This window comes from Ruditapes philippinarum, unplaced genomic scaffold (genome assembly GCF_026571515.1).
Source record: "Ruditapes philippinarum isolate M1 unplaced genomic scaffold, ASM2657151v2 ctg3408_1_1_1_1, whole genome shotgun sequence".
Lineage (NCBI taxonomy): Eukaryota > Metazoa > Mollusca > Bivalvia > Venerida > Veneridae > Ruditapes > Ruditapes philippinarum.
The window spans coordinates 1-25215 of record NW_026862878.1 but is presented as its reverse complement, the minus strand read 5'-3'; the positions used below and the strand labels follow the sequence as shown (position 1 = coordinate 25215).

The following is a 25215-nucleotide window of genomic DNA, read 5'->3' as shown; positions in this document are numbered from 1 at the left end:
TAGTTGACGGCTTAGGCAATCCATAGTATTTGTCACACATTGTCACACACTGCATATAAGAGAGTTCATTGTCAGCAACACAGTGCCAAATTATGGTTCTGTTTTAATATTAATAAAAAAATAATGATATTAGACGGTGAGCATTTCAAAGGGCTGAAAATGTACCATGTGCAGTTATCATTTTTATCAATGTCGAGTGAAAATTCCAATAAGGAATAGTGCATTGGTTATAGTTTGAAAATTTCTGGCGAAATTTAGAAGTTTGTACTTCATTTATACTTAACTTAAATTTACATCTGTAAATGCACCAGAGGTCACCATTTAATATGTAGATTTTTTCCCCTGGGGACGACCCCCTGACCACCCTCCTCCAACCAAAATAGAATTTAGCCCAACCCCACGCCCAGTACAAAACTGCTTCCTAGGAGCCTGCCTTAAATCAAGTAGAAAAACTTAAGATATCAATCTTTTAATAAAAGTACCTTAAATAAATTACTGATAACTTTTCCATACTCATAAAATAGCAAAAAAAACAACAGTTTATGTAAATATGACGTGGTAAAGTCATACGGCATGTGCATTGATGCCACACTAGTCGCGCCTTTAGATAGGGTAACGTCATTTCGCCGTTATGAATGAACCCGTAAGAAAATAGTAACGTATGAAATACAATAAATGTATATGAATAAACGTTTTATTGATGTAAAATGTTAAAATATAGTAGAATATGCCAAGAAAAAAAATATCTGACATGTTTGCAGAATCGACGGGTACCCTCGTCGGATATCACGGGCCAAACTAAAGACATGACAGCCATTATCAGAAATGATCATTGCTTTTACTTTTTCAATATCAAGATTAGACATATATGCCAACACTGCTGATTCCATTTGAAAACACATGAGGACTGATAATCGACTCATGCATTCACGCCTGTAACAGCAAAGCTATCTCTTTTGGGGGTATACGGTAAATCGCCCTGTCGCTCTTTCCGAGCTAGTGCGTGTCGCTAGTGTCAACGAATGTACAATGTTGCCTTATAATGTAGTTTTGAGATTAAAATACAAGAATGCTTACCATGTATATAATAAGTCAGCAATGTACAACTTGTTGACACTGAAATTCGGCGACATGAATTAGCTCGGACGTTGCGACAGAGCGATTTACCGTATACAATCGAAAGAGATAGCTTTGTTGTATACCATTGTATACCTGGCGTCATTTTGCGTAGCCAAATACATTTAATAGTATATTATAAGTTATACTAGTATAACTAACTAGTATAAAATAAGATTGCAGTGCGTCGACATTTTTTCTGTTTTTTTTTTTTTTTTTTTTTTTTTCGTTTTACTTTAAAGCATGACTTTTACATTTTTTCGAGAAATAAACTCATGTAGTTTATTTTACACGGTAATCGACAAGATCGCTTTGTAATAAATGTAAAATAATGAGAACTTTTAGAAGCTTTTTAGATTTGAACAAAACCATAAAACAATCACAGTAGATGTAAGTATGAGCTTTCGAAACAACCCTTTTATTTGATATGTTAAAGTTTATAATGTTTGATAAACTCTAGGCTATGTTTATTTCCTTGCTGGTCGGCATCCTGGATCATTAGAGTGATCGTCATGAAAATGTTTTCTTACGCGCTTTTCATCACTCTCTTCATAACTGTTAAAGCAGAGGAACAACACTGCTCTAAATATGACTTTGAGGAGAGGATTTTGGAAAAATTAGTTAGAATGGAATACCAAATGGAAAAACTGAAATTGGAAGGAATTGAAAGGGAGGAAAGTACGACAAAAATGAAAGACGAGGTTCGATCAGCGTTAGAAATATTGAACAAAACTATGGATAAATTTGAGATGAGTCTAAAAGTAAAAGCAAACTCTTTTGAGCAAAGCATTGCTGTCAGAGTTGGTGAATTGCGGAAAACAATGGATCTTATTGCAGGTATACATGGTAAGTTAACTGAGTCTCTTATATACCACAACACAACTTAATTTAAGCTGGGTTTTTTAATCATATTTCAACGTTTATAACATGCACGCGATTTGAAAGTGAGAATCTGATTTCGATTCTAGACATGCTGGTTCTCAAGTTCAAATTTGAATACAAAATAGCCGAGGCACATGTTTGAATTTGTAGAGAGATTTTGTAAAAGGAGTAAAAATCGCAATACTTTTGATGTTTATTTCGCTTATCCGTTGTTTATAGTGAATTTGAAGCTTAACATTGACCATGATCGTAAAGAATAATATGAACTGTGTTGATGGACCACAGGATTATGTGAAATTATTCGTAATTAATGAATGTATTGTCTTCCTTGCACAACTAACCTTGGAACAAGGCATTAAAAAAGTTTAATTGAACTTGACCTTAATTTAACCTTGGCACTTAAGGTCAAATTAATGAATTTTGTTACATTTGGCCATAAATTTGTTAGTTATTTATTGATTTGATTTATACTTGAACAAAAGATTCCATATGACATAATCCGTATGTTGAATAATTCAAAAATGACCTTTACCTTTATTTGACCTCTAATGCAATTTTCTTAAATTGTCAGAACTTTGCTCTTTATTCACAGATTTGATTCATACTTGAGGCAAAAACGGCACATTGAATAATTCTGATTTGACCTTGACATTGAATTTACCTTGGCCATCAAGGTCAATTTATTGAGATTTTTTCAAATTGCCATAATGATTACTTTGTTATGAACTTACATATTTGATTTATACTTGAAAAAAAAAACATGACTAAATCATGTTGAATTATTCTGATATGACTTTGATTGTCAATTATTACTGAATTATAATTGAAATGTGCTTTAATTGTCATAGTTTTGTTATTTCTTCGTAGCTTTGATTCATTCTAGGGAAAAAGAGCTCTTATGACAAAATAGACATATAATAATAAGTTATATAATGTAATTTTGCTACAAGATTGCTTAATTAGTCTTTATAAAATGTTTTTACATATTAAGATACTATACATTGTACTGTATGAATATATAAATTGTATCGCTACATGTCAAGTAAAAATGGTTGAACATTATAATAGATCAGAACTGAATTCATTTTTTAATTTATATAGAAATATTCTCTTTTCAGACAAAGCCAAAGTACCATCGGTAGCATTTAAAGCACGGCTTAATTCCCACTTAACGGCGGCTTCCGTCGGGGACTATATAGTTTTCCCGATCATGATGTTTAACGAGGGAAGCGCATTTGATTCTAGCACTGGTAAATTTACTGTTCCTGTAAATGGAACGTACTTATTTACAGTTATATTCTGCGTTTGGAGCAAGCAAAGCCTTTACATCGATATCACAGTGGACGGTCAAACAACCCAGCCGATAGTTCTCCGTAGTGAAGTCAACTCTGCATGCCAGTCAGCTGCCTTGATAGAAGTCTTGATTGTTGGCCAGACCGTCGGAGTTAAAGTGACAAACGGTTTCTCAACACATACGGTTCATCATGGTTCATACAGATGGAACACATTCTCTGGAACTTTGATACGTGGTAATTGATGTCATCAAATGTACTTCTTTCCTTTTAAAAGCTATCTGCATCTTATAATAAGTCCTGGTATAAATAAACTTTCAGGTTTTATTTTGCTACAGTGGTAATAATAAAATAATAATATGAATTATTTATTAAGTAAATGCATAATATCAAACTTTGTTTGCAATTGTTAAATAATTATGATTATGTGTGTGTACATATATAACATATGAAACATATACTTTTCAGATATTCGTTTGTGTATATAAATTGCATGACTATACTTCTGCATATAAAAATACATGTAAACCTGTCTGAACACAAACAGTGACAACTACTTCAAACTGGATATGGAATTTGCCGTTAAATTGTGACACATATTTTTTGTTAACAAAAGTTTTAAAGGTTAAATACTTTCATTTTACAAATCTTTGTATCTGTTCTATTTGTTGTTCGTGTTTTAAAACACCTTAAAACATTATAATCAAATGCAAAATTGTTTATATGGACACTGACAAATAAATGTTTAACCTTTATTCATTTATGAATTCATGATACTATATATATCATTAATGAAATGTATACGTAACGAGTATAAATTTAATGGGTTAACGAGAATAACATGTAATATGCTTTTTCAATAAACGTGTATTTTATTGTAATGTTTATTGCTTATTTATTTTATTTATTTATTTTATTTACACTAAGATATAAGAATAGAAATGAAGAATTAGAAGATAGCACAGAGATGCTTTGCATCATCCAATAAACTGGGTGTATATAAAACTTTTTTGATGGTGTATGAAATGATTCGTCTTTTTGTGGAAGTGACGCAACGATCGACGTTTGAAGTACAATACTGCTACAATATATAGGGATGCATTTTGGGGTTATTCATTTATGGCAAATATTTGGTATATAATTCGACCTGGTTCATAAAATATCTTCATCCCATATGCGTTCTTTTGGTATCATGTCCAAGTATCAGTCTAACATTAAACATTATTTTTGATTTAATTTTGAACCAGACGTTTTCTGATTACTGATGAGGTGCTGTGCTCAAAGTCATGTATGTCTGATAATCTGATTAAATCACTAACATGACTGAACTACTTACATTAAAAATGTCACTCTTCCCTAAAACGTTCTGATTATGTCACTGGTTACGTGTGAAATGCTAGCACATTGTCCATAAAATTATGTGGGAGCGGTGGCGAGCTTTTAAATCTATCCTTTTTGTATTGTCTTTTAAAGAAAAATGGATACCGTAAAGGTTTGACTTCCGTACCTCCGTGCCGTACCTACTGCTGAATATTAACGGTTATATAAATGAGTCAACGTGAAGTAAGCCTTTTAATTTCTATACTTAACGGAACTCCAAGTAGGTCAAAAAGCATAAAATTTTAACATTTGAATTTCTGACATACATCAGCTTTGACACTTAAAACAGCAAAATATGCAAAAGGTTAATAAGAACTATGATATGAATAAACTGAAATTCGTATTTGTGTACTATTCTTAGTCCGATTTGAGCGAAAACCTTGCAACGTTTTTTAATTGTAGGTCGTTTTTTTGCAATACGAGTATAAAGTAGCTTGAGAGTGATATTAATAACAGTTTTGAATTATTATCTTTAAATTTGAACTATCTTTGAAAAAATCATAAATCGACTCTCTACATTTCCTAGACAACTACCCGTCATGTCTTGTTTTATTTACATCCTGTGATCGCAGTATATGATACATCATGCAAAATTAATGTTTAAGCTTGCAATAAATGATACAGTGATGTGAAGAAACAAAAAGTGTCTGTAATCACAATAACACATACGCATTGAATTGTGTCATTGACTTGTAGTGAGTGATTTCGTTCCTACACTGTGTGTACAGTCATCCATGAATTAACCGATTATTTAATATCGAGATTATATTTTCACGAAACCACGAGGGAGAATTTAAGACGCTAAACGTATCCAATATTATTTCACAAACTGTGTAGGTTACAACTCCAAATATATTCTGTAATGTACAGAACACTTTTAAACAACCTTTTTGATAAAAGAAATTCAATCTTGTCATTTTGAAAATGTAAGTTTGATAAGAAACGTCAGCAAAATGCGATTCTGGAAGACGAAACTTTTCTCTATATCATGGTTTGCACCTTTGGCGTCACATATACAAAAAAAATCCATTTTGTTCTCAACAGTCCAATATAGCTATTAGGATACCGGTAATATTACATCCTTTACAGTAGATTATTGAAACATAACGGTGTAATATACAATGAGTACTTTTCAGTTTAATTATCATAATAAAATTTCATTGAAGCTAGGCTATTAAAATGCAAATTAATTGTATAACTAATCTTTGCCTTAGAGGTTAGGTACATTCGATAGATAAAAGTTTATAATGATTAGTTAACCGTGACAACTGTTATTTTGGAGCTCTTTCGTATCAATTGTGCCATACTGCCTTAAACACATAAAATCTTTTTATATTTCTTTCTTTCTTGGGTGCGTTTGTCGTGCATGTTATTGCGTTTTCTTGCAAATAAACGTTCTGCAAAGATACGCAATTTTAGCTACAGTTACCTTGATTCCTTGACACATTGATCTAACGTCCTGAAAAAAAACTAAACCGATCAGTCAAGGGACACACTTGCTTAAATATTTAAGATTTGTTTTTCATAAGGTACAAATGTTTCCGTTGCTTATGTGTTTTTAGAGGATGAACATTCTGTAGCAGCGTCAAATTTTTTGAATATTGAGTTCTGTAGGATATCCGCCGTGCATTTAAAAATGAAATTCAAAATGTAATAATTCAAAAGTTGCCAGTGCGTAAAATATGTATGCATATTAAAATTCTTGCTTAACATATATAAATTTGTGTAAAAACATGTATTTTGTTCTGTTGCGAAAAAAGATGACAACCATATAATCTGTTTCTAAAACTTCCTAATTAACCTCATCAGTGATCACCATCCATATTAATCTAGATATAAAAATACAACAACAATGTACAGTGGTATTATCTATATTCAAATATATGAACAAATGTACATGGCAAAACCCTGAAAGAAAATTACAAATATATACGTTCTGTATTTTCCATATTAATATGTAGTTTTCATAGTAATTGATCATAAGGGAGACAAATGTGTTCATATTGCAACTCTCATAAAATATGAGTTGTCTCCCTTCCTTGTGTACTTTCTTAATAAATCATATCTACTTTCATTTTAACTAAAATTCTTTTTAATCATTTCTTTAGTTTTAATTCATAGATACATATACTTAGTTAAGGTCATACAGCAGATATTTGCAATATTTACAAACAGCAACCTGATTAATAAAGGCATGCTTGCCCGATAGTTCCCTTATATGAAAAACACATTTCTCCTTATTGAACAATAAGAGATTTAGACAACAATATCAACCTACTGGTCATTATAAAGTGATCAAAATAATTGTCAATTGGTGTGGTTTGGTAACTGCTAAATTTATATTTAAATTTTCCATAATTTTATTCTGATATACTAGTAAATTGCACACTGGAAATATACGTTACATATTGAGATGAATTGCAAAGGAAAATTTAAAGAAAAAGACTATTTTGACCTTTCTCAAAATGCTCTAAATGTTAACCATCAACATGATAACAGGACACTTTCTGTTCTCTACCTAAATATTGCCAACAGACTTTTTATTTATTCCACACTGGAAAAAAGTAAATCTCGATAAAATGAAATGAAATTTGAAAAAAAATTCTGATTTACGTTAGAAGTTATTGATCTAATAATGACTGCTAAACAAAGTAAAGCAGACGAGAATAATTTTGAGAATGCGTTTTCGCCCTTTTTTAAATCTATTTTATTTGACTTTTGTATATCTATATTTATATACGTACCCTACCTGAATTTACTGAGGGCTATTTTAGTTGATTTCAATGTAAATATGGCAGGACTAACCAAATTTGGATGCAAAGATTTTATAAGAAATCTGGAAGTGAATGTTGGGACATACTAGTCAATGCTTATTTTTCATTATTAGATAAATATGTAAGGGACATCCGTGGCCGAGTGGTTAAGGTCGTTGACTGCAAACCATTTGCCCCTAACCGCTGTAGGTTCGAATCTCGATTCTTTGATTCTTCCATGTGAGGCAGCTATATTAGCTAGTTAACATAATGTCGGTGGTTCTACTCAGGTGCCCGCTTGTGCCCGAAATAATGCACAGAAGGGCACCCGAGGTCTTCATTCACCAGTAAAGCTGGAAAGTCGCCATATGACAGTGTTGGTGTTTCATAAAACTCAACCAAAATATATGTACCGCATAAAACTTTCAAGCTGGTAACAGCAGCCATAGGACAAGCCATAAGAGTGAAAAGAAATTAATGGGTATAGGTTGCATGCAATCTAGTATGTTTGTGATGATTTATTGTTTAAAGATAGCGCACATGAATTTGAAAATACTTTTGAGAAATTTTTTGGAAAGTTTCTGAGAAATGTACTTAAATATGAAGATGAACCAATGACGGTGCCGACGAGAGGGTCATGACAAAAAAGTCAAAAACAAAGACAATAAAATATTTAAAAGTTCGAGCGGTGTAATTACCAAAATATCTCTTCTTTAGTTTCAGCATTTGTTTTTGTTTTAAAAGAAGCAGGTGCTGTTTGTCAACTGCCCTGCAATGGAATGTCCGGGCGTTCGCCGTATTAGTGATAATACATAATAAGTAATAATATCTAATCTAACTAATTTAAGTAATTAATGATAAGAGCAAAACAATGTGAAGTAATTTATTTATTAATAGGTTGAAAACAGTATACAGAGAAACACCCTCTGATAAGAACAGGCAAGGGTTGTTCAGGTTGTTCAAAAGTTATTGTATTGTCTTGTTATCTTGCAAGATAGTAAGGGGGTGCTCATTTCAGCGGAAATAGTGATCAAAAATCATTAAGTTGGCGGCCAGGGCAATCCATAGTATTTGTCACACGCTAAAATTGTCACACACTGCATATTGCAGAGTCCATGGTCAGCGATACAGTGTCTAAATATGGTTTATTTTTAAAATATTAATATGAAATAAAAGCATGAATGTAAGATATAAGCCGATAAGCATTTCAAACGGCTGAAGAGATGCTCCTTGTACAGTTATAATTTTATCAATGTCTAGTGAAAATCCCTTACGAAATAGTGCCAGGGGTAAATTTAGAAGGTTGTACATAATTCATATTTTACTAAAATCTTCACCTGGGAATATACCAGAGGCCACCATTTGATATGTAGATTTTTGTCCTGGGGGCACGACAACCAGACCATCCTCCTCCACTCCAAATAGAATTAAGCCCCACTCCCACACCCAATTACAAAAATGCTTCATAGGTGCCTGCTTTAAATCAAATAGAAATTTAAACTTAAGATATCAATCTTTTAATAAAAAGTACCTTAAGAGCAATACTGATAACTTTTCTATACTCATAAAATAGCAAAAATAAAACAACAGTGTATGTAAATATGACGTGGTAAAGTCATACGACATAAGCATTGATGCCACCCTAGTAGCGCCTTTAGATAGGGTAACGTCATTTCGCCGTTATGAATGAACCCGTAAGAAAATAGTAACATATGAAATACAATAAATGTATATGAATAAACATGTTATTGAGGCAAAATGTTTGAAATATAGTAGAATACACCAAGAAAATAATATTTGACATGTTTGCAGAATCGACGGGTAACCTCGTGTCGGATATCACTAAAAGACATAATAGCCATTATCAGAAATGATCCTTGCTTTTACTTTTTCAATATCAAGATAAGACATATATGCCAACACTGCTGATTCCATTGGAATACACGTGAGAACAGATAATCGTCTCATGCATTCACGGCTGTAACAGCAAAGCTATCTCTTTTGGAGGTATACAGTAAATCGCCCTGTCGCTCTATCCGTGCATTTCGCTAGAGTCAACAAAGGTAAAATGTTGCCTTATTACATAGTTTTGAGATAGAAAATACAAGAATGCTTTACCATGTATATAATAAGTCAACATTCTACCTTTGTTGACACTGGAATTCGGCGATATGCACTAGCTCGGACATTGCGACAGAGCGATTTACCGTATACAATCGGAGAAGATTGCTTTGTTGTATATCAGGCGTAGCAAAAAAAACTATCATTTATATTTTCAAATACATGTACTAGTATATAAATAACACATGGGTTTGTGGGTAACAGTAAAAATATCATCCCGAGGAAAATACTGTTACCCGAGGCGTAGCCGAGGGTATCAGCATTTACTGTTACTCACAAACCCATGTGTTATTTATTTTATTACCCCGAACAAAAATACTTTGATGATCTGAAATTGTCAACTAAATCTAACTGTAACAAAAATAAACCAAGAGTAACAATAACTAAACTGTCCTTACCTTTTAAGTTTTAAGTGTACTTTAGGCCTACTTGAGAAGTTTTCTTTTTCTTTTATTCTTAAAGCAAGTGATGAGATCTACAAATCATAAACATACAATAAGCTAGGTTTTATTTAGAAAACAAAACACTAACCCATTTACACGGTTATGATCTGTGAAATATGATCCTTCTGTTTCCAGAATATTCTTAGCATGGTTTTTGACAAAATAATGATGATATCCTATGTCTGTCCACAATATCTGTAACATTTCACTGATTAAAATTGTGAAATAATCCTTTGTTGTATGCTTAAATCGTCTGCATGTTCCAGTTTGACACATAATTATTTACATTACAATTACTTCCGTTGAAAACGGATGTTCACTTTTTGTCTATTCAACAAAAAGATATTTTATACGCGAAAAGCACACCAGGGTGCGAACAACTAAATTTTATGAGTGTCATTGTTACTCCTGAGAAGAAATTGATGTTCTATCGGTGTTTAACGTCGAAAATAAGAATGAATCGAGAAAAAAATGGCGGCCATTTCATTTCATTTTATTTAGAAAATAGACCACGTGACCAGATTTTATACTGTTAAAAATACTGTTACCTATGTAACAGTACAAAATTCTTAGTCACGTGGTACACTTGCATTAACAGTAAAAATAACTCCCAGATGCCTATGGGAAATTAGCATTACGAAAAAGTGAGGGGTAATAATATAAAATAAGTTTGAGTGCGTCGACAATTTCTCTGTTTTATTTCCGTTTTACTTTAAAGCATGACTTTTACAATTTTTCGAGAATTAAATACGTGTAGGTTATTTAATATGGTAATCGACAAAACGTATAGCACCACTTTGTTATACATTGTAAATGTAAAATAATTGGAACTTTTAGAAGCTTTTTAGATTTGAACAAAACCATGAAATAATCACAGTAGATATCAGTATGAACATCCGAAACAACCCTTTTATTTGATATGTTAAAGTTTTATTAAAGTTTATAAACTCTAGTCTAGGTTTATTTTCTTGCTGGTCGGCATCCTGGATCATTAGAGTGATCGTCATGAAAATGTTTTCTTACGCGCTTTTCATCACTCTCTTGCTAACGGTTAAAGCAGAGGAACAACACTGCTCTAAATATGACTTTGAGGAGAAGATTTTGGAAAAATTAGTTAGAATGGAATATCAAATGGAAAAACTGAAATTGGAAGGAATTGAAAGGGAGGAAAGTGCAACAAAAATGAAAGACGATTTTCGATCAGCGTTAGAGATATTGAACAAAACTATGGATAAATTTGAGATGAGTCTAAAAGTAAAAGCAAACTCTTTTGAGCAAAGCATTGCTGTCAGAGTTGGTAAATTGCGGAAAACAGTGGATCTTATTGCAGGTATATGTGGTTAATTAATTGATTTTCTTATATACCACAACACAACTTAATTTAAGCTGTTTTTTTTATTTAAATCATATTTCAACGTCTATAACATGCACGCGATTTGAAAGTGAGAACCTTGTTTCGATTCTAGACATGCTGGTTCTCACGTTCAAATTTGAATACAAGAAAGCCGAGGCACATGTTTGAATCTGTCGACAGATTTTGTAAATGGAGAAAAATTGCGATAGTTTTGATTTTTATTTCGCATATCTGTTGTTTATATTGATTTTGAAGCTTAAAATTGACCATGATCGTAAAGAATAATATAATCTGTGTAAATGGATCAAAGGATTATGTAAAATTATTCGTAATTAATGGATGTATTGTCTTCCTTGCACATATAACCTTGGAAAAAAACATTAAGAAAGTTTAATTGAACTTGACCTTGATTTGACCTTGGAACTTAAGGTCAAATTAATAAATTTTGTTACATTTGGCCATAAATTTGCTAGTTATTAATTGATTTGATTTATATTTAAACAAAGGATTCCATATGACATAATCCGTATGTTGAATAATTCAAAAATGACCTTTACCGTTATTTGACCTTTTAATGATTTTTTTTTAAATTGTCAGAACTTTGCTATTACAGATTTGATTCATACTTGAGGCAAAAGCGGCACATTGATTTATTCTGATTTGACCTTATCATTGAATTTACCTTGGCCTTCTTCAAATTGCCATTACTTTGTAATGAACTAACATATTTGACTCATACTTGGACAAAAACCCAAGACTAAACCATGTTGAATAATTCTGATACGACTTTGATTGTCAATTATTACTGAAATAATAATTGAAATGTGCTTAAATTGTCATAGTTTTGTTATTTATTCATGGATTTGATTCAGTCCTTATGACAAAATAAACATATAATAATGAATTATAATGTTATTTTGCTACAAGATTGCTTAATTAGTCTTTATAACATGTTTTCACATATTAAGATACTATACATTGTACTAAAATACATGAATATGTGAATTGTAAAGTTGTTCGCTACATGTCAAGGAAAACTGGTTGAACATTATAGTAGATCAGGACTGAATTCATTTTTAATTTGTATAGAAATATTCTCTTTTCAGACAAATCCAAAATACCATCGGTTGCATTTAAAGCACGGCTTAATTCCCACTTAACGGCGGCTTCAACCGGGCGCTATATAGTTTTCCCGATCACGATGTTTAACGAGGGAAGCGCATTCGATTCTAGCACTGGTAAATTTACTGTTCCTGTAAATGGAACGTACTTATTTACTGTTATATTCTGTGTTAGTAGCGGCCAAAGACTTTACATCGATATCACGGTGGACGATCAAACAACCCAGCCGGTAGTTCTCCGTAGTCAATCAAACGCTGCATGTCAGTCAGCTGCCTTGATAGAAGTCTTGACAGTTGGCCAGCCCGTCGGGGTTAAAGTGACAAACGGTTTCTCAACATTAACGGTTTTTCATGGTTCAGACAGATGGAACACATTCTCTGGAACTTTGATACGTGGTAATTGATATCATCACATGTTCTCATTGTAAAAACCACCTGCATCTTATAAAACCTGGTATGAATTAATCTTCAGATTTTATTTTGCTACAGTGGTAATATTAATATGAATTATTTGTTTAGTCAATACATAATTGCAAGTGTTAATATAATTATATGTGAGTGTGCTACATATGATGCATATTCTTTTCAGATATTCGTTGAGTATATTAATACATCACTATTCTTCTGAATGTATAAATAAACTGAAGAACAGAACAGAACAGATAATATATTCAGATTTGCACATAGTACATAATCTTGTGTGTATATATAAATAGATATATTTGTCAATGTGAGATACAATAAGGACAGGCTTTTTATAGTAATTTGAATACATATAAATCAAAACAATTAATCATGTATTAGGAGATAGAGCAGATGTCAGAGTTATCTTTCTACATTTAATAAGCAAGGGCATTTTTGATGAACAGTGTATAATTGTATGAGCTCAGTTTTATCATAAGAATTCAAAAGTTTAATAAGTTCCAAACAGATGATCTTTTGATGTCTTTAAATAAAACTGTTAGAACACGAAGGACAAAATTGACACAGTAGTGACACATACATTATAGCAAACATTTACCGTTGTTACACATATTCCTTGTTAACAATAGTTTTAGAGATTTTATGCTTTTATTACAATTCTTTGTATCTGTTTTATTTGTTGTCCGTGTTTTAAGACACCTTAAAACATTATAGTCAAATGTAAAATTGTTAATATGGACATTGACGAAATGTTAAACTTTTATTCAGTACTATATATATCATGAATGAAATGTATAAGTAACGAGTACAGATTTAATGGGTTAACGAGGATAACATGTAATATGCTTTTCAATAAACGTGTATATTATTGTAATGTTTATTGCTTATTTATTTTATTTATTTATTTTATTTACACTAAGACATAAGAATTGAAATAAAGAATTAGAAGATAGCAAGGAGATGCTTTGCATAATCCAATAAACTGAGTGTATATAAAAACATTTTAATGGTGATTGAAAGGATTCGTCTTGTAATCGAATTTACGCAAACTTCCGGCGTTTGAAGAACGATTCTGTTACAATAGGAGTGCATTTTGGGGTCATTTATTAATGAGGGGGGACGATCGCTAATGTTATAAGAACTTCGGGGCAACCCTTTTGCTATTTGTTATAGTTTCAAAATCAATTTCTTTCTGAGAATCTCTGTATATTTACATGTATATACATGTATATTAGCAATAATATATGATCCAACTTCAATGGAAAAGATGGATTTGACCTTCTGAGTAATATATATTTATCCCCTATGCGTTCTTTAAATAATAAATAGTATCTTACTAGCAAAACTAAGACGTTAAAAATGTTTTTGAACCAAAAGTTTTATGATTACTCGTGAGGTGTTGCCTGTCTTCCAAAGAAAATATTGATATTATAAAGGATTTACTCCCGTACCTCAGTGCCGTAACTACTACTGAATATAAAAGATTATATAAGTGAGTCAACGTGAAGTAAACCTGTCTTTCTGTACATAAAGGGACTCCACTGATATCAAAAAGCATAAAATCATAACATTTCAATTTCTTACATACAGCTGATACACTTTAAACAGATTTCAGTGGAGTCCCTTTAATGTTGTTGCAGGTGCATTGCTTGGTAAAATTGAGCGCTGGAGTTATTCTTACCTATTCTTAGCCAACGGTTATGATAAGTGCCGTTAGCAGTCCAGCTTAAAAGTGATACTAATTACAATTTTGAATTATTATCTTTAGATATAGACTGTCTTTGAAAAAAAATCGACTTTTCATTTCCTAGACAACTACCCGTCATGTTTTGTTACTTGTTACAGTTTTTTATAAATAAATAATGGTAGCGAAATTTAAGACCCTAATATGCTTATTTAAATAATCTGCACGTAGTCCGTCACGAACTCCTCGTTACTTCCCTTTAAAAGTTCACTAACGCCGAAAAATTAAGGGAAGATCACTGCGTAAAGATTGTCAAATGACAGACGCATTAATTTCCAAACCCTTTCAGGGAAGAAAAAATAGTTCTCTATTGGTCGAAGATTTCTTATATTGTGTTATTCTTTAACATTTCCGTAAATTACTTGTAATGTATTCAAATAATTTTGTTACGCGGATGAATATCATTTTTATCAATGAAAATTGCACGGCTATTTCTGCAAAGCTTTGGATTATTGCGATATCTAAATAATCATTTGTTTTTTTATACTTTCTAAAAAATAAAGTAAAGATGTTGACTCTAGGACAGGAACGACTTTAGGCAGTCGACGATCGATAATCAACTTCAATTCATTTTTAATTCATTTTATTATGAATAAATAAGGATTACCCACCCTAATTTAGAATAATGTGGTTTGCTTCAGGCTGTTTTCTTATTACTTCCCTGACACGCTCGTCTAGGAAGCGAGACGTCTAGGAAGCGAGACTCTGTGGTTTAAAGCCCAATTAGGGCAACTCATGTTTTTTGTTGTTGTTGTTTTTTGTTGTTGTTTGTTTTTGTAAGTCAAATTAACATTTGATTGAAAATCAGTGTTACAATTATCCTGGTAGCCAATTTACTACAGTTATACACTTGAAACAGCATTGCTGGCACTCCACAAAATCAAATTTGTTTTTAATCTCACAACTTTCACCTTTCTGACATTCTGAGACCAAAACGAATTCAGCGCCTTCGATTTTGTGCTTTGAGTTCTTCCTTTGATCGCAGTATATGCTATATTGTTTAAGCTTGCAGTAAATGAAGCAGTGATCTGAAGTTATCGCATTGAATTGTGTGAAAGATTTCGTTCCTACACTGTGTGTACAGTCATCCGTGAATTGACCGATCATACAATATCAAGAATATATTTTCAAGAAACCATGAGGGAGAACTGGAACCGTAAAACGTATCCAATTTTATTTCACAAACTGTGTAGCTTAAAAGACCAAATTTATTCTGTTATGTACCGAAAACTTTTAAATAACCTTTTTGATATATATAAGAAATTCGATCTTGTGATTTTGAACTGTAAATTTGATTAGAAATGTCAGCAAATGCGATTCTGGAAGGCGTATTCATTTCGAAATTTTTGTCTATATTACGGTTTGCAACTTTGGCGTCATATATACGACCGTTATGCTCTCAACAGCCCAATATAGGATACCGGTAATATAACATCATTTACAGTAGACTAGTGAAACAAAACAGTGAAATAATCGATGAGACATTCTCAGTTTAAAAATCAAAATAAAATTTCATTGAAACCGGGCTATTTGAATGCAAATATGGTGTAACTAATCTTGACCTTAGAGGTTAGGTACATTCGGAAACATTTCACAGAGGTGTAAGGATATAGAATATGCAAAAGATAGATTTAAGTTAATAATGATAATTATAATGATTAGTTTACCGTGTAGTTAACTTTGATTAATGTTATTTTGGAGCTCTTTCATATCGATTGTCCCATATTTCCTGAAAACACCTAATATCTTTTTATATTTCTTTCCTTTTGGTGTGCATTTGTCGTGCATGTCGTTCCCCAAAAAAAATTTTTTTGGGGTTTTTTTTTTCCCGGGCAAAATTTTTCCCCAAAAGGTTTTTTTGGGGAAAAATTTAATTTCCCTTTCCCCGGGGTTTTTCCCCTTTTTTGGGGTTTTTTTGTTTTTGGGGGAAAAATTAATTTTTGGTTTTTTTTTTTTTTTTTTTTTAAAAAAAAGGGTTTTTAAAAAAAATTAAAATTTTTTAAAAAAAAAATTTTTTTTAAAAAAATTTTTCCAAAAAAAATTTTTTTTTTTTTAAAAAAAAAAACCATTTTTTTTTGGGTTTTTTTTTAAAAAAAATTTTTGGGGGGAAATTTTTTTTAAAATTTTGGGGAAACTTTTTCCCCCGGGTTTTGGGGGTTTTTTTTGAAAGGGGAAAAAAAGGGGTTCCTCCTTAAAATTAAAAAAATTTTTTTCCTTTTTTTTTTTTTAAAAAAAAAAAAATTTTCCAAAACCCCTTTTTTTTAAAAAAGGGTTTTTTTAAAAAAATTGGTTTTTTTTTTGTTTTTTGGAGGTTTTTTTTAAACCCCGTTTTTTTTTTTTTAAAAAAAAATTTTTTTTATTTAAAAAAAAAATTTTAAATAATTTTTTTTTCGGGTTTTTTCCCCCCAAAAAAAAGGGGTTTTTTTTTGGGGGTTTTTTGGTTTTAAGGGGGGGAAAAATTTGGGGGGGGTTTTTTTTGGGGGGGGTTTTTTTTTTTAAAAAAATTTTTGGGGGGGTTTTGGGGGAAAAAAAAAAATTTTTTAAAAAATTTTTAAAAAAATTTTTTAAAAATTTAAAAGGGAAAAAATTTTTTTTAAAAAAAAAAAATTTTTTTTAAAAAGGTTTAAAAAAATTTTTTTAAACCCAAAAATTTTTTTTTCCTAAAAAAAAATTTTTTTTTTTTTTTGGGGCCCCGGGGGTTTCCTTTTTTAAAAACCCCCCCCCCTTTTAAAAATTTTTGGGGGGAAAAAAATTTTTTTTTTTTAAAAAAGGGGGGTTTTTTTGTAAAAATTTTTTTAAATTTTAAAAATTTTTTTTAAAAAAATTTTTTTTTTTTTTTTAAAAATTTTTTTTTTTTTTAAAATTTTTTTTTTTAAAAAATAGGGTTTTTAAAAAATTTTTTTTTTTAAAAAAAAAAAATTTTTTATTTTCAAAATTTTTAAAATTTTAAAATTTTTTTAAATTTTAAAATTTTTTTTTTTTTTTTTTTTTTTTTTAAAAAAATTTTTTTTTTCCAAAAAAAAAAATTTTTTTTTTTTTTTTAAAATTTTTCCCCCCCCTTTTTTTTCCCCTTTTTTAAAATTTTTAAAAAAATTTTTTTTAAAAATTATTTTTAAAGGGAAAAAGGGAAAACCAAAAAAAAAATTAAATTTTTTTTTTTTAAAAAAATGGTTTTTTTTTTAAAAAAAAAAGGGGGTTTTTAAAAAAAAAAAAAATTTTTTTAAAAATTTTTTTTTTTTTTTTTTAAAAAAGGAAAAAAAAAAAAGGGTTTTTTTCCCCCAAAAAAAATTTAATTTTTTTTTTAAAAAAACCAAAAAGGGGAAAAAAAAAGGGGGGGTTTTTTTTTGGGGGTTTTTAAAAAAATTTTTTTTTTTGGGAAAAAAATTTTTAAATTTTTTTTTTTTCCCCTTTTTTTTAATTTTTATTTAATTTTTTTTAAATTTTTTTTTTTTCCTTTTTTTTTTTTTTTTTTTTTTTTGGGGGGAAAATTTTGGGGGAACCCCGGTTGTTTTTTTTTTTTCCCCCCCCCAAAAAAAAAAATTTTTTTTTTGGGGGTTTAAAAAAAAAATTTTTTAAAAAAATTTTTAAACCAAAAAAAAAAAAAAAAAAAAATTTTTTAAATTTTTTAAAAATTTTTAAAAACCAAAAATTTATTTTTTTTTAAAGGGGAAAAAAAAAAATTTTTTTTAAAAATTTTTTTTTAAAAAAAATTTTGTTTTTTTTTCCCCTTTCCCAAAATTTTTTTCCTTTTTAAATTGTAAACCTTATTTTTAAAAAAATTTTTTTTGGGTTTTTTTTAAAAAAAAATTTAAAATTTCCTTTTTTTTTAAAAAAAAAAAAAAAAAAAAAATTTTGGGGGGGGGGGGTTTTTTTTTTTTTTTTTAATTTTTTTTTTTTTTTTTTTAAAAAGGGTTTTAAAAAAAAAAAATTTTTGGGAAAAATTTTTTTTAAAATTTTTGAAAAAAAAATTTTTTTTAAAAAAAATTTTTTTAAATTAAATTAAAAAAAAATTTTTTTTTTTAAAAAAAATTTTTTTTAAAAAAATTTTTTTTTTTAAAATTTGGTTAAAAAAATTTTTTTTTAAAAAAGAAAATTTTTTTAAAATTTTCCTTTTTTTTTTTTCCCTTTTTTTTTTTAAAAATTTTTAAAAAAATTTTTTTTTTTTTTTTTTTTTTAAAAAATTTTAAAAATTTTAAAATTTTTTTTTTTTTTTTTAAATTTATTTATTTTTTTTTTTTTTTTTGGGGGGAAAATTTTTTTTGGGGGGGGGAAAAAAAAATTTTTAAATTAGGGGGGGTTTTTTTTTTTCCCCAAAAAGGAAAAAAAAAAAAGGTTTTTGGGTTTTTTTTTGGGTTTTTTTTAAAAATTTTTTTTTTTTTTTTTTTTTTTTAAAAAGGGGGAAAAAAAAAAAAAAAAAAAAATTTTTGGGGAAAACGGGAAATTGTTTTTTTTTTCCCAACATATATAAATTGAACCATTATTTTACACAAATAACGATAACAACAAAAACATACCGAAACAAATTTAGATTATAGAATGTTTTATACACACAAAAAGTAGTATATTATGGTTGTCAAGTCTTATTTTATGAGGAGGATCCAATCCAATTAACCCATTCAGGACTACCCAAAATATTTCTCATCCGAAGTGACATCATTTATCAACGGGCCTTATATAAAATGCTTCCTTTAAATAAAAGAAGAACTAATTAGTAAAGTCTACGAGGTTGCTAAAACAAGCAGTCACATACCAAATAACGGATTTTGGAGAGTCTGAAAAACAAAATACACACATACAATGCATTCTTATAATGGTACCAAAATACCTCAAAGTCTGCAATAAAGATAAGTTAAGTGGACCCTTGATGACCAAGAGATACAAAAAATGGACATGTGTAAATCTATTTAAAACCGAATTTTTTTTTTGGAAATTTTTTAAAGTGTAAGAAACCCGTCGCAGGGCCTTTTATTTGGGCCAAAAAACTTTCCCTTTTCTCGCCCTTTACTTTCCTGCCGGATTTTTTCCCGATTTTTTTTAATTTTAAAAATGAAAGGGTTTTCAAAAACAAAATTTTAAAAATCAAAACCTGTTATTTTCGCTTTTCAGGGGTCCCTTTTCAGTTGTTTTTTCCAAAAAAGAATAGGTGAGAGTGGCCAAAAAAAGTGTTTTTTGTTACTTTTTTTCTCTAGGTATGTGGCAAGCTGTTTGCTTTCTCAGGGGCCATAACAGTGTATGTGACATATGGTCTTCTTGGGAGGCAGGAATTTTTTTCCCGCTGGTATTTACATTTAGAACTTATTTATATAATCTTTTTAATAAATTTTCAAAAGCTGACTTTGTTCCCAAAAAATTGGATATTTGAATATCATACAATTAAAATTTTCATCCTAATCTAGTTTGTTTGTTTGATTGGGTTTTATGTCAGATACACAACAAATAAACGACAAAAACCATACGGTTCAACAATATATCTTACAAACCTAAAGTTGTTTTAAAGGTTTAATTTTAGAAAACGTTTATTTAAATGACATTAAAAATGTAACGTTCTACAAAACGCATACGTGTATGAACCAAAACTTTTGAGGAGGGAACATACTTTCTAGTTTCTGTATATTTCTTTGGATCATTTACATGATGACCTCCCTGACTAGACACTTAAACAAACCAAGCCTGTGATGTTTATTTTCTTCATATTATCCCCTTCTCTCTCCATCTTTGACAATTCTTTTCGTTTTCTCAATACCTTTACAATATCTTTTAATTTAGGTTCTGGTGCTGGCATACTACATTACTGTGGATATACAGTTCTTGCTGCTCATTTCAGCCATAAATGGCGTCCACTAACTATAACTGTATCAAGTGCTGGAATTCCATTAGCTGCATTATTTATTCCACCAACTGTCACAGTACTGATAGATGAATTTGATTGGAGGAAAGCCTACATGTTCCTTGCATGCTTGTCATTGGTTGGAGTTCCCGTCGTTTATTTTTTCTTCCCGTCAGCAACATCGTTTAAAATCTCTATACCAAATACCGGTTTGTAATTTATTACAATTATCAACTTAACTCGCATTGGTGAATCTTGGAATGACATTAAAATTGTTTATTTTTTTTTAAAATGATTATTACCATATTCACAAGAATGTTGCTTCAGTTGCTAACAATTCTTAATTCTACGACCGTTATTATATAAATATCTGCCTTAGATTTTGAAACACTCAAAATCTTTTTCGTTTTCACGCTATTTTTCTTGGTTCTTTAGAGCTACTTTATCATTAACATGTAGATAGCCTTGTATAATTGTTTTTTATATTCTGTATTTCATTTATTTATTATTGATCTTGTTTATCTTTAATATTGTTAGCATTCTTAAAATTGTACGCTTCTTAAAGCCCAAAGGCGGAACATATGTAATTAATATGGCATTTGATTTCTTGCAGGTAATCAAGAAACTAGAAATATTTTAAGATTTTTGAAAAACATCAATATCATGTTGTACTTCATATCTACGTTTATTCTCTATGTTATTGTTTACGTCCCTGTAACATTCTTGCCGGACCTCATGCACGAGTACAACAGGAGTTCAGAGGACATTTATATATGCTTGATGACATTGGGGTCATGTGATTTAGTTTCAAGAATGTTTAGTGGGTTTTTGATTCTAAAGAAGCCTTCGTATGTAGCCTTTATTCATTCCGGTGGTATCATGTTGTATGGGATGTCGTCTGTCCTGATAACACAATCAAAATCCACGGAGGCGTTTGTCATAATCTCAGGGCTTATCGGTATAGGCACAGGTATATCGGATATTATTTGAGCTATAACTCTTTGTTACGCGAGATATTTTAACGGAAAATTAAGGAATCTCAATGTTGGGGTGCTTTTATTTAATAGATCTTGGCAGGAATGTGTATTTCAATCATTTAATTTAATCCAAATCTATTTGCGTATCTTTGAGTTATGGCCCTTATAATGTTTTTAAATATACTAGAGCCTTATATTGCTTTAAAATCAAAATAGACATGAATGTAACTATTGTTTAGTGCAAGGTGAATCTGAACTGCCGTCTTATCCAAAGCCATAACTTAATATAGAAAAGTACGAACACTTAAGCCACGAAATCAGATGTCTAGATGCTTTTTCATAGTGCTTTTATTATTATATACAAAACTGAACATGTTTAAGTAAAAATCAGCATTGCCATTAAATTTTTGTATTTATTTTTTTGTAATCCTGCATTCAGTGGATTCGATTATCTGAGCATACATTGCATGATTTACTTCATTCTAATTCTATAATTGTATTTTTTATTGTATTAATAAGCTGAACAAATTAATTTAGTTGAAAATGAGTCTATTATTGTACATTTATTCATTAATTACCTTATTTGTAAAAAATCTCATTCTCTTGCTTTGTCATCTTCACGGTGCTTTGCAGCACTATTTTTCGTCATGTCTACCCATGTACTTCCAGAGGAAGATGTGAGATTGGGATTCGGTAAAGTCATAACATTTGGAGGATTTGCTCTTATTGGAGGCATGCCTCTTGCAGGTTTGTAATAAATTGCTTAACGTACTGGATTCTGTTTAAAGAGTAATTAAATATGTCGTTATACATGAAAATTTGATCCGCGAGTGTTAATCAATGTTGTTTCGTAAGCTCGAATTTGTGATTTTTGTCCATTATGGTTTACATCATATAACCTTAGGAAGGATTCAATACTTGCCACTCACAGATAGCTGGGTTATAAGAGATGGTTCTACAGAAATAACTCGCTTAAGATTTTAATGATGTAAAGTCTTTTAAGTGATAATATGAATTAAAAAGCCTAATTTGCATTTTTGCATTATTTTAGCTCTATAAAATGCTACTGTAGCGCAACACATTATTGTATTTAGCATTTCTAAACTCATATTAAAGAACCTTTTCCACAAGATTTTTCGGACATAGTTTGTTTATGATGTTTGAATTCTATTATTTCATTCCAGTACAATATTCAATTTTGACAATTAACATATTCAGTCCAAAAGGTCCTGAACTTAGAATCGACTAACTTTGATCAAGACTTTTATATTGATATGTTAGTATATGACATTCATTTATCAATGGCCTTTATTTCTTAGGTCTTAATTTCTAAACCCCATATAATGAAAAGGCAGCATTTTATTTGATGAACACATTTTGTTCTTTTCAGGTTTTATATCTGATTACTATGGGACAGAGAGAGGTGCTTTCATTTTCTCAAGTATTCTACTTATTATTAGTTCTGGCCTAGTTTTTTTCTTAAATAAGGATATGAAGGGGTTATTGCTTAAAAAGGAGCAATTGAAAAAATACCCAAAAAAAGTTAAATTTAAGGGAAAATTTTCCTTTAATTTTTAAAAGGAAATTTTTTATTTGGGACCTTGGCACGAGAAGAAATATGGATGTGTTTTTTTATGTCACCACATTCAATAGGGACTTTTTTTTTATTATGTTTTTTTAAAAAAAAAGTTTTTGAGAGAACAAAAATGTGTTTTTCTTTTTTTACTTTCAAACTGATTAATAGAGAATATATGATGTTTCATGTGCAGTCAAGCGAATTAATAGGACGCTTTAGCAACATAGTAAGAGTTAAGAGTATGTCAAGTGGTAACAATTATGTATGCATTTTTGTGTTAAATATACATAACATTTTCACTATACATGTACAAGAAAATTATCAATTTGCACTCTGATTTTCCTATTCGAACCGACCGTAATGATAAAGTACAGACATAAAAAAGAAGGAAAATCCCATTACTCTATAGTATAAATACACGTGAGTGTATATGCACATATTGGTACGTTCAAACATATCAAGAAAAATAATAGAACTTTTAAACATGTTTGAAAAAATTTAAGGAAAAAAAAGAGATGGAAACGTAAGTTAATTGTTGAAATTGTTGGGTAATAGAAAGTTAGATGTAACATACAGATTTAAGAGAAAGAAGAAGAAACAACAACAACAGAAAATGGTCACTATAATACTATGGAGTTGATGGAACGAGTTTATATATACTTTTGAGAAGATATTATGCATCTCAATCTCTATTTCATATTAGTCTAGATAATAACTTTCCTTTTACAATTCAAATCGTTTTGTTCTGTGTAAATATAAGTATATATGAAGGACTATTGCTTCATTTAAATCGTCAGCAATTGAATAATCATGTCTTCTTTGGAAAACTGAAATGGATGGCGAATTAACAGGAAGATTGTTCCAGTCTTTAATTGATGATGGCAAAAATGAATGAAAATAAAGTTGTGTGTGAAAAAATATATTTCTAGTGTTGCCTGCATTTCGTAAATTATAATCTGAAAATTCGCCTTCTGTATCGGGAACTAATGAAGAGAGGTAACAAAAACAATAAAGGAGCAAATCAATTGTATGCAAACAGACACAAATAAATTATGTAAGCTTGAAGAAATTAAAAATGGATGTAGTTATACATGAAGAACTTAAGCATTGTTTCTAATTAATTGTGTTGTACATTATATCCTATTAGCATATATACAACACAAAATGCATTTTAAAATTGAAAATTAACAAATGATATACTTCTCTTCAAAGCATTTTCTTAATCAATTTGTTTATAAGTACGTAAGTTTTCTAATGAAATAATTCTGCAGAGAATAAAAAGAACAAAACTATAACCCCATTGTCATGAACTTAAAATATTAATTGACACATGATACGCTTCTAGCTTTTTATAATTTTACCAAAGCATTTACTTTATAAATTGATTTAAAATACAAACAGTTGACTTATGAGCAAAATCTGCAAAGAACATAAAGATCTAAAACTATAACCCCCTTGTCATTAACTTAAAAGTGAAATTTGATAAATGATATACTTCTTATTAAATAATTTACTAAATCAATTGATTATAAATACAGCTTTTTTATGAAATAATTCTGCAAAGAATTTCAAGAACTGAAACTAAAACCCTCTTGTTATTAACTTAAAGGTGCAATTTAACAAATGACTACTTCCACCCAATGCATTTACTTACAAATATTTTCAAAAACTACAGTTTTTATGGAATAATTCTTGTCATTAACTTAAAAATACAATTTAACAAACTATATACTTCAAACAATCAGTTTAACAATTCATTATAAATACAGTTTTATTATATAATAATTCTGCAAAGAATTTACAGAAATCAAATTGTAACTTCCTTGTCATAAACCTCTAACATTAATTTGTTTACTTGGACAACAAACAGAAATGTTTAAAAAATGCTTAATATCTTTATCCCTACTTAAAGTTTAATATATATTGTTCAAAACATTATTGTTCTAAGTACAATTACCCTGAAATATTTAGAAATGCAATATGAACATGTTAAAATGTAACGCAAAAACAGCTGGCTGACCAAATAAGAGGCTATGAAGCCCACTTAACAAAGACATACGTCAAATGACAACTTTAAAAGCATATTCAAATTTTTACTTTATTTCAAAACAAAAATAAACCAACATGAAGCCATAATATTTGTTCTGATAAAGCATGACATTACCAGAAATCAACACATGAAACAGAAAACGTGTGTTCCTAAAAA

General features: G+C 29.7%; 3 protein-coding genes across 3 annotated transcripts; all 3 read left to right on the top strand.

Annotated features, from left to right (window-relative positions):
- The first annotated feature begins 1742 nt into the window (after positions 1–1742).
- LOC132720482 (caprin-2-like) lies at positions 1743–3535 on the top strand. Its single transcript, XM_060704635.1, has 2 exons — positions 1743–1962; positions 3117–3535. The coding sequence occupies exons 1-2, from the start codon at positions 1743–1745 to the stop codon at positions 3533–3535; spliced, it is 639 nt and encodes a 212-aa protein (XP_060560618.1).
- A 7409-nt stretch (positions 3536–10944) lies between these two features.
- On the top strand, positions 10945–13738 carry LOC132720479 (caprin-2-like). Its single transcript, XM_060704632.1, has 2 exons — positions 10945–11317; positions 12448–13738. Exons 1-2 carry the CDS (start codon positions 10993–10995, stop codon positions 12864–12866), a joined length of 744 nt encoding a protein of 247 aa, XP_060560615.1. The 5' UTR covers positions 10945–10992; the 3' UTR covers positions 12867–13738.
- Positions 13739–15766: 2028 nt separating this feature from the next.
- LOC132720478 (uncharacterized) lies at positions 15767–22874 on the top strand (the record flags this gene model as incomplete). The annotated part of the gene is made up of 5 exons (XM_060704631.1): positions 15767–15785; positions 20396–20665; positions 21070–21426; positions 22103–22180; positions 22824–22874. Coding segments are annotated over exons 1-5 (775 nt in total), but the record flags the coding sequence as incomplete, so codon positions are not given.
- Between the last annotated feature and the right edge of the window lie 2341 nt (positions 22875–25215).